The sequence below is a fragment of the Vicugna pacos genome, chromosome 20, assembly GCF_048564905.1.
Source record: "Vicugna pacos chromosome 20, VicPac4, whole genome shotgun sequence".
NCBI classification, from domain to species: Eukaryota; Metazoa; Chordata; class Mammalia; order Artiodactyla; family Camelidae; genus Vicugna; species Vicugna pacos.
Window position 1 is genome coordinate 13,002,615 of NC_133006.1, and position 10,963 is coordinate 13,013,577.

A 10,963-nucleotide genomic window follows, 5' to 3' on the forward strand; every position below is an offset into this window, starting at 1 on the left:
AGGAGACCCCGACAGGAACAGGAATCCCACGGGCGGGGACCTGTCCGGTCTCCCTCCTCCTGTCACGCAGCTGCTCTCTAGCGCCCCGTGTTGGCAGAACCCCGCCGGCCGTCGCTGGCAAAGCAGAGGTGTGGTCTGCAGCCCCTGCCCCCGCCCCGCAAAGACTCCAGCACACGGGTGGGTTTGGAGATAAAGCAACAGCAGCTGAATAACTGGCCCAGAAAGGATTCTGAATAGAGCTGTTCCTTTACCATTTACCCTGTTATCATAGGGCTGAGCGGCAAAGTGGAGAGACTCAGATTAGGAAGCAACTAATCGGGACTGTAATAGATATTAGTGATTAATAGATAATAATAGATAACAGATATTGGTTGATTTAATTATTTTCCTGTGTCACATTGTGTACACCACTAAATCTCTTGTGACCGGTTTGCTCATTGCTAAGGCTCTTCAGGCTTTAAAATGAAGTGGTTATATCCATTTGAGGCCAGCTGCACTATTTAATGTTAGGATAACAGAGGATGGTAAAGATTAAATACAAGTGTGTATTGAATCCCTACTTACTTAACCTCCCTTGGTTGCATTTTTCTCATCTGTAAAATGGGAATATAGTACAGTCTTCCTTATAGAGTGATTTAGGGATTTCAGGAGCTTTCCAAGTGCTTAACGCAGCACCTGGAGCAGTGCACAGAATAAATAAATGTTTGCTACTGTTGTTACTCTTACCAGCATCATTGAGGTTATCAAGGGGACAGGAAGGGAAAAGCTGTGGTTCCTGTCCTTATACAAATTAGGGAAGAGAGAGATGATACGAAAATGGTAACTGTGATTCAGAACAGAAGAGCGCTCAGAGTTGTCAGGGAAGTTCAGAACTGATGTAGAACAGAGAGGGGGACGCGTCCTCCTTGGCAACGTCGTGTCTAGGAGACCAAGATTTTCTAGATGACCGAGCAATAGGTCATCTAGTCCCTCACTCAGCACTGCTTTCCGGGGAACCCCGCACATCACCGGCACCCAGATGAAGATGTAAGTAATCAAACCAAGGTAGCTGGTCTGGGGTGCTCTCTGCATGGGGGGATCCCTGGGTCAGAGGTCTGGAGACCTCTCTAAAAAGAGAGCAAGGAGAGGAGTCAGAAGTCAGTCCTGTAGGAGAGAGGCTGCTTTTTGCTCTTCCCACCCCAGTCCCCAAGAGCTAGAGGCATGACTAGCCAATGTGTAGGCCCCAGCGCATAGCAAAAGTATTAAAAAAAAAAAGTATTCAGAATTTCCAAATGTGGACAGCAGAGCATTAAACCAAGAGCAGGGCCCTTCTAAATGCGAGGACCCATGTGACTGCACAGGTCACATGTCTGAAGCCCTCCCTGGCTAGAGAGACCTTATTAAAGTGACCACCCAGCCCCTACCTATGAAGGAATGCATGCAATGGGCAAAAGGTGGGTCCCAGTGAATTATAACAATGGGTGATGTTTCTTGAGAACTTGGTAGGAGCCAGCCATCCCTCTGATCGTTTTATGTTTATTAACTAATTCATCACTCCAAGGTAGGTCCTCTTCTTACCTCCATTTTAGAGATAAAGAAATTGGGGCTCAGAGAGGTTAAGTAATGAGTCCAAGGTCACATAGCTGTTAAGTAGTGGGGTCAGGATTTCAGAACCAGGCAGTTGGGACCCAGAGCCCATGCTTTTAACGACTATGTTACTGTGTCTCTCAACACAACAGCACCTCCCCGGAACACCCAAGCCCACAGCCCCAAGCGTGGCAGACTAGGGAGAGAACAGAAATCATTACCTGTTCACTCCCACAGACCCTGAAGCTACAGAGACCTTCCAACATCTAACTTACATTTCATACTTTGTAAATTCACTTTTGTACATAAGGGTGCTTACCTAAAACAAAGTGGATAGGAAAAAAAAGAAAGAAAAAGTTGTCTCTAACTCTATCAGACATGACCAGTGAACACATTGATACAGTTACTGCTAGTCATCACACTTATTTCTCCAAATGTGTTCTACTGCACTTCAAGCTTAACAGTCTCGAAGCGTTTTCCAGATCACTGGAATTTCCTCTGCAGCATCATTTTTAATGGCTCTCCAGTGTGCCTTTGTATTTACGTGCCATCGTGTATTTATCCATCCGTGTGTTACAGGGCAAGTGTGTTGTGTACCATTTCCTGTTATTCCAAATAGTCCCACCATCCCATTGGGGGAGCTAAACCTTCCTGTGCATCCGTGATATTTCCTGCGGGGGTAGGGGGTTGGGAATCCCTAGAAGCAGAATCACTGTGTCAAAGGGCAAAGTATATTTGCTTCAGAAAATAAAATAAAAATACATATAACATGACATTTATAAAACGACATAAAGTAAGATCAATACAATGCAAAAGCTTCCACGACCACCCGGCGTTACTGCGCGTTTTGCTGAGGGCCCCTTGTGATGCGCGAGGGCCGTCCTGCCGTGCACACACCGGGTGGGGCCCCGGACGCCTTCCCAGAGGTTCGTTTCTTGCGTTGTTAACACCATCTCCGTCCTGCCATCTCTGTCGTAGATTGTGGCCAAGAAGTACCGCAACTACGACTTCCCGGCCGAGATGACGGGGCTGTGGCGGTACCTGAGGAACGCCTACGCCCGGGACGAGTTCACCAACACGTGCGCGGCCGACAGCGAGATCGAGCTGGCCTACGCCGACGTGGCCAAGCGCCTGAGCCGGTCCTGAGCGCGGCCCGCCCGCCCGGCACAGCTGCAGAAGGCCTCCACGCCTCCCCCAGGACGCCGGCTGCACAGGCTCCTCTTCCACGTCGCCTCGGGAAAACTTTTCTTTTTTTTTTTTAAATCAGGCCGCATCTTGCTAGCATCATTGGAACCCCAGCTTGCCGTCTTTGACGAAGGTCTGCGCCATCCCCGTCTGATCAGGCAGGAATCTGCAAGCGGATATGATAGAAACGGTCAAGCTCTCAGCCTCCGGAGCTGGGCTGGGTTCAGTGTCTTTGGGGTCAGCGTGGGAGAACCCATCTCTGGGACCGTCACGGCCCCCTTTTGCCAATATCAGAATATCTCCTCCGATGCATTAGAAACATGAAACACCTGTGTCCTGGTCCACCCTGCTCGTTGTCAGTAACTCCAAGGTCAAGGCCAAATGCCATCTTAGTTCTTGTGAGAAAGAGGTGCAGTGCTGTGTTAGGGCAGACGGCGGGTGGACCTGAAGGAGGGAGCAGGCTGTGGATCTAGGCATCGGGCAGACACTCCTTCAGTCACTTGCTACTTCCTGACACTCCTGTCACTTTGCACACTGAAGGCCAGATTGAAAGCCACTTCAGACGCAGTCTCAGTTTGCTGCAGTGCTGGGCACGGGGAGATGCTATCACGTACCTGGTCGATGCTTACCTCCACTTTTATCTGTCCTGACTTTGCCTGGAAAGGAAATTGGCTTGTAATTCCAAACTGGGGTGACTCAAAAGGGGAGGAGAGTGGTGTTGATGCCAAAAGGCCCACGGGGGTCTGCCAGCCGCAGGGTTTGCTTGCTTATGGGTAGTCATTTTATGGGAGGTTTCATGCCTGCGTTTGATCCTGTTTATCCACGAGTGAATTTTGGTCTGTGAGAAAGCAGACGGGAGTGGGAGGTGGAGGGATGGGTGAGCATTATATAAGTTCTTTCCGAGGCTCTGTGTTCCCTGGGAATCTTTTAGACAGGTCTTCTCTCTCATGGTCTAACTAAGTCTTGAACTGGTGATGTCATGTGACTACTAACCTTATAGCAAAAACTCAAGAATTGGCCAAAAATGACTTTCCAGGCTCTTCAAGTTGTTCCTGGATGTGAGTCTGTTAGCTGGGTGCACCCTGATTCAGCCTCTGACGGCCAAGAAATACGTTTGGGAGGTGGCATGATCATGGGACACCTTAGGAAGAAAGTCCACAGGGCCTTTCTGACTGGGAAGCCGTGTGGTTTGAACTTGAAGGAAAAAATATATGTGCATCTGGGTTAATTTTCCTACCGTCTGACTCAACTGCCAGATGAAAAACAGGACACTTCTTTTCAGCTAATCTTTCACTCTTTAGCCCTTCTCCTTGAGTTTCACCTCCTTAAAAGCTCACCCAGCTGGAGCATGGGACCTGGGCAGGCGAACGAAGAAAAGTGAATTAGTGATTAGTTCCTTGTTGCAGTGAACACCCCCTGAGGACATCCACCCCTGCACCCACTGCCACAGGCCCTCACCTTCAGCAGTCCTTCCTTCTGTGTTGTCTGTTGGTGGAAGGTGAGGCTCTCAAGTGCCCGGAAGCCTCAGGACTTGACTCACTGGTCAGCGAGGGCAGGACGGCACGGAGCTTTTCCATACAGACATCATCGGTTTCTAACCCAAGAAATCCCTGAACTTCCCTCCGTCCTGAGGTCTCTGGAGGAAAAAGAGACCCACTGATGAGAACAGAGAGGAGGGAGCAGATCTCCTTCAGCCCAGGGAGAAAGAGGACATTTGTCAGTAGGACATTCTGTGAGCCTGAGACCTTTGAAACGGAGGTGATTCATTTCTACCTCTAAGGGGACCTTTCCATGGGCTCCCTGGAAGCTTTGTCCCTGCCGATGTTGGAAAAGGGCAACTGGTGAGGAAACATGCCTTTTAAACTGTAGGGAAAAGCCCCAAACTGGCCTCCTGGGAGACGAAATCTCGAATGATCCCAAAGGCCTTTTAATTAGTGGGAAATCCATTGTCCCAGGAAATTCTTCCCTGGACTTAACAGCACTGACATGATGATCTAAGGGGCAGTTTAATTTCCTGAGACCCCCCGGAGGTGCTGATCTGAGAAGCACAGCCAACCAGCTGCAGAGAGAACAGGAGGATGCCCAGGTGGAGTGGCTCCCCCATCATTTGGACACTAATGATGCTGACTTGATGTTCAGAATTCAGCAATTGGCGAGTCTTTAACACAGCCTTTAAAAACAAGCCAAATCGAAGCAATGTTGTTGGTTCTATACATTCCTTCTGTGGTTGACTTACCTGTACGTAAATAACAATACTAAGACACTGGAGTGGGGCTGGGGCAGTTATATGATTAGTTACAACCATTTAAAAGAGGGAGAGGAGACAGATGGAAGGCCCTTCTGGGTACTTACCAGAATATCTTTCATTTCAACAAACTATCATATGATGCAACTGACTGTTAACTTAGAGCTTTAATATCTATGACCAGATTTATCAGAGCACTTAAAAATAATTATAATATTGCCTTCTGATTTTTTAAAAGAGATTTTTCTCCAGATTCTTCAGCCTCCCTGGGTTTCGGCCATTAACCTTGTCATGTACACAGCAGATCATCTCCAGATAACAGTGTGGAGAGGTCCTTCAGTGTCCCCAGAACCAACTCAGGGAATATGGAAGGTCTGCAATTTGACCCCACACCCCAGAGGGTGAAGACAAGAGGTCACCCTTGTCATTGGTCTGGAATGAATATTGAGGCCTCAGAAATAGTTACTCCTGTTGCATGCCTTCATTGCCTGACAATTCAGAACCACAGGCCATCTTGTTTTCAACAAGGGGTACAGCTCCCTGGCACCAGGCTGCTGAATTGAAAAGTGAAACACACATTCCATCAGGTTATTTCGCCAGAGGATCTCAAACCAGTTTCAGCTTCCCAAGAAATGGCACTGTCTTCAGCGATCACTTCTCATGCTAGAGGGGCCATTGAAGGTCTTGATTGTTTTGTTGTTGTTGTTGTTGTTGTTAGAGAAAGGCCATACCAAGAGTGAGGGCTCCTGGGCTGAACCTTCTAGCATTTGGTCAAGTGAAACAACAGAAGCTTATCACGGCACCTGTGCCCACTGGCCCCTCTTCAGTAGGACGATACCACACATCTTAGATTGGTTGCAAAATGGATTGTGTCTGGAATGAACCCTGAAGATCTGAGAGTCCTAGGAATCAGCAAGACCTAGACAAATAGAATTAAAAGGGAGGCAGAGTCAGGAAGGTGTAGGCCTACTTAGTGAGAGTTTTCCATCAGAAGACAAAAGTGAGACTTTTTAAAATATACATATAACATTAAAAAGAATCAGAAGCATTAGAGAAACAAGTGTGTGTGTGAAGCATCCTGGTTCTGGTTTTAGGACAGAAGCGGTCACTTCATTGGCCGTGGGGCCTTTCTGGCACACAAGGGCCACTGTCTTCTGTCCACTGGTCTTTGCCTTTAACCTAGACGACACGTGCCCTCCCGTGAGTGCACGTTCCTCTCCCTGTGTCAATACTCTCCTCCCAGCTCAGTTTCAGGGCACTTTGATTTCATAATTAGTTATGAGCCAAAGTGTGCATCATCTTAATGTTACTTAAGGAAATGGATCCAATGTTCCCCTCCCCAACCAAAAATAAAATTTTAAGTTGCCTCATTATAGGGTTGGGCTAATCAGTGTCTCTATAAAAGCTGTCTTTTTTTTGGCAAAATAAAATTTTAAGGATCCAATCATCTATGGTATTTTATGCATCATTAGAGATTTTGCAACACTGACTATGCATATATTTACAATACAAAATATCCAGCTGATGTTTGAATTTGTCTTAGCTTTCCTGACCACCTGGCTGTCCCATTTTATAAACTGGGGAGCTACCTAATTTGGCAAAAGAAGCCTTAAAAGATCAAGCATTTCATCTTATAAAGACGCTCCAAAGGATGGTAACTTGATTTTCTCAAGACCTTCAATTGTGGCGAACAAGTAACAGGACTTGCTTTCAAGCCTTAATAATCTAAGATGCCTTTTAATGAAGACATTGCTGTGTTTTCCTCATGAATCTGAACCAGTTATAAATTTGTTTCCCAACCTTGATTGGTATTGACTGATTCAAATAAAGTTGGTTTATTTTCAAATATTACAAAAGCGATTCATCAAGCTTCTTATTTGAGGTGGAAATTCCCTATGCTGCTTTCTATGACGCGTGTGAAATATCTCTTTTAATGCTATTTTATTTTCCCGTTACAAAAGAAAAGATGTTCATTCGTTTTAAAAATCAAAAGCAAATGAAAAGAAAAAGAGGAAGAAGAACAGAAGGAAAAGCAGAGAGCTTGTGACCAGACATCCAAACCCTGATTTTTATTTTAGCAAGGCTAGAAATGGACCATTGTACACGGGCTAGGTGAAAAAACACACTGATGTTCGTTCATGGGTCTCATTTCAGTTTCCTATCTGTACTGTACCTGCGGGGAGGGCACCAGTGACAGTGCAGGTGTAATTTAAAGGATACCTTAAAATACTGGTCTGCCTGGACCCCAAAGCCCTCTCTTGGCCCTCAGTGGCCTTGCCCTATCAGTACTCCTGGCCTGAAACTCCCACCCTTAGGCGCCATGTCATTGACTTTGGATTAAGGTCCCCAGAACCTTCAGTTAGATTTACCTGAAGTCAACATAGCACCTGAGGATGAAAGTGTGTTTATGAGTGTTCACGTTGCTGGAAGGTACGAAACTCTTGGCAGCCCTGTGTGTATCCCCCATGCTCTGTCAGGACAGCTTCTCATTGCCTTGGAAAACATTAAATTTCTGGCTCAGAGAGTGAGTCCTGGTGGGAGGCGCAGCCCGGAGCTCAGAGCAGATGCCGCTGGTGGTCCTCTCTCCATCCGGACCGCCCCCATCTTCTCTGGCGGAGCTCTGATGGGATCAGGAGTCCACTTCCCCACTGCCTCCCCACCCTCCTGTGACTCAGGTGAGAATGATTCCAGCCCCCTTCCGGGGGTGAATCACGCATGGTCTGAGCCTGCTCTCCTGGCTGTGGCTGGCTTCAGAGCGGGCTGCTGACCAAGTTTCACCCAGTATTGTGAGGGTGAGGCCTGTTCAGGAGCTTCTAAGAAGGATTTCCTTGTTCTTTCAAGAGTGACTCAAAGTCACTGCCTCTGGCGCTGCCTTGGGATGTGTGTGTGAGCCTGGAAGTGCGGTGCTCTCTCGTGACCATGAGAGGCAAGTCCCAGGCAGGGGCCAACAAAATCAGCCTGGGTCCTGGAGGGGGCCCCGAGCTGCTGACTTTGAGTTGTCAAATCCTAAAACTGGTGCTGACTCTGCATTTCCTGTCCTGTAATACCTCGTAGGCTATTTGAGGGCGTTTTATTGTTTCTTTGTTTGTTTATTATTACAAGTGCCCCAAAGTGTCCTAAGTGGTATGCTAGCCAATTTTGTTGCTGTTGTTAATAGCCAGTTAGATCATCTGCTGGCTCACCCGGGAGGTGTTCCATGTTTCCACTGCTTGAATGCAGAGGGTCTGCTCGGCAGACCTGTAGGCTGGCCCAGGGAACAGGGGTCTTCATTCCTCTGAATCTTGTGTCCTTGCCTGTGCTATGATGAAACCAAGGGGCAGGCGAGTGGCAATCACTGGGCTTGGTATGGAGGAGCGCTGAGCCCTCCAGAGAAGCTTCCAAGGGTGGACTTGGAGGTGAGAGCATCTCATTACACTCAAAGGTGTGAGCTGTCTCTTTTATTTTTACGTCTAGTAGCTAAGATCCCCAGAGTCCCCCGTAATTTTGCCTTGGTGGGGAAAAGCATGGGGTATCACACTGGAGAAGCAGGAAGTTCAGGATTAAAAACAAGGAGATCAGAATTCTAATCACAAGTCCATCACTAAGTTACTATGTGACCTTGACCAAGCCCCTTTCTGGGCCTCAGTTTCCCCCAGGGGGCCTCTTGCCTATGAAATGATGAAATCCCTGATGAAGAGTATTTATGGGTAACAAAGGGTTATTTCAAGCAGAATGATACTTCAGCCACCTGGGACCTTCAGTCTATCAGAAGATCTCTCTGTGGTCTTTAATGGAAGGAAGATGATCACCAGAAAATATACAAATGCTAGAAATTTGTGTAGAGAGAATTTCTTTGAAAGTAAATTTCAGAATATCTTGGAGTCAATTCACATCCATGTCAATCTCTTATCTTTCTCATCCGCGTTCAGTATCTCCACCTGGATGCAATGAAAATGACCCTGGGGCCAGGCAGTTGGGTTCATTGAGCTGTAGTTATTTATGTAGAAAGTAAAGCAGACTCAAGTTTTGAAAAGGTTTCCAGTGAAAAGTATGGAAGTGTTTAAAATTTGAATTTAACCCCTATTTAACTAGACTATCTCAGTGCCCCAAACCTTCAAACCTGTGAATGTATACAGGATTTGGAGGCTAGACCACACAGAATGCATAATGCAAATATCGTAATAGAGACCAGCATAGAATCAGGCCCTGGTCCACCTGTGGCTTGGTTATATGCCACTTTGTATCTACCTGGAATTGTTCCCCGTGTGTCAGTCACTCTTCATCGCCCTTTCCTCAATTAGAAACTAACTAGTGGTTGACTGGAGAGTTCTTGAGACCGTGTTCTGAACTTCTGAGTTCACCTCGGATTCTTACTCTGGAGTCCCTGACACTCACTGTATCATCGTTCTGAGAATGCAGCAGTAACGGAGAGTCCAGGAGAGAAATGGTTGTCTGTGTCCCTTAAGTGTGCTTTCAATATACATCTGAGGAATGGCTCCTTCTGAAACTGTCTGTATGGCATTGATCTGTCTGTCTGAAAAGATGAAAAGCTGTCTAATGCATACTGAATTGCATGGTTGTGATTAGGTAATGATTTAGCCAGTTCCCCAAATTGGCCACAAAATTCTGCCTCAATTTAGAAATGGATTAGAAGCTTTGAAGTGAGGGCAACTCTAGGTATAACAGTCCTGGAATTCCCTGTTTCAATGCGAGTCAAACAAATGGCTCTGTTTTTCTGAATATCTGCTCATGAGAGAAAATTTAGAAAATGCAGATAAACAAAAAAGAAGAAGAAACTAAAAGAACACCTGTGATCCTTCCATCCAGAGATAATCACCTTTAATTTCTACGTAATTATCTTACTAGATTTTTTCTAGTGAGATTGAAAAAATAAATACGAGTAATTATTAACAAAAAGAGAGATGTTACTGACAACTGAAACCAGTGTGCTTTCGTGTCTCTATGATAAACAGTTCTGGGAAAAACGTATTTTCCTGTTTCTGTGCCAAACAATACTGGGGCTAAGCAAAAACACCCTGCTATTTACTCCAGAAGATACTTGCTTACTTATCAAGATCAACAGCTTGCTCAACAGTGTTTGCTTCAAGACCTTACCTTACTGTGCCCATCAGTTCAAAGCTATTATGTCATCAGCAGTTCAGTCCCCACCAGTTCCCCACCTGGTGGGACCCACCTTGCAATCAGTCACTCAGCTCTGGCTCTAAAACCCTATAAATGTCCGCCCCCGGCTTCCTCTTTCTGCTATGCTGCTAAGACTCTTTAGTCTTCTTTATTGAAATAAATTTAATAAACTTAGCTTTTCTTGATCAACAAGTTTTTCTAGTGGGTTTTTTTTTTTTTAAGTTTAGTTTAGCTTTGTTTTGGGTTGTGGTAATTGCCAGCTAACACTACATGCAGCTTTTTTTTTAAATGTGTTTGTTTTTTCACTCGTATATCGTGAACACTTTCCCAAGCCCCTTTTCATCTATAACATTGTTCTTATATATCATAATCCATTTAACCAGTTCCCTATTATTTGGTCTGTAGGGTATAACGAATTTGCTCTTATAATCAATGCTATAATGAAGTTGCAACAGGCTAGATTCTTTGTTATCTCTATTTTCCCCTTAGAAGAGATTTCCGGGGGTGAAATTGCTAAATTAAAAGGCATGGCGTATTTTAAGTCCCCTGATATGTACCGTTGCTAAGTTTGCCTCCAGATTGTTCCAACTTGCTCTCTCACCAGAAGGAGATAAATGCTTATATTTTTACATTGTTGACAGTACTGGGTTTTAGCATTTTTCAATTCTTCTCAATTTGATAAGTGAAATATACCTGCCTGCTATCTATTTATCCACTTGTTGAAGATCTCTCCTGAGTGCACAATCCCACTTTCTTCACTGACCTAAGGTTTTCTCTCTCCTGGAGGGCGAGGTGTTCATTTCCTCCTCTGCATGTAGCTACTGCCTATCTATGTGGCTGCCACAT

At 45.7% G+C, this 10,963-nt stretch overlaps 1 protein-coding gene across 2 annotated transcripts in view; it reads left to right on the plus strand.

Moving 5' to 3' along the window:
* Window positions 1-3,093, plus strand: part of CLIC5 (chloride intracellular channel 5) — a 129,152-nt gene extending 126,059 nt beyond the window's left edge. For both annotated transcript variants that reach the window (XM_072944880.1, XM_072944879.1), the window contains exon 6: window positions 2,545-3,093. In XM_072944880.1, the coding sequence (XP_072800981.1) occupies window positions 2,545-2,712 (168 nt within the window). In that variant the 3' untranslated portion in view covers window positions 2,713-3,093. The remainder of the gene's footprint in view (window positions 1-2,544) is intronic.
* The last annotated feature ends 7,870 nt before the right edge of the window (window positions 3,094-10,963 follow it).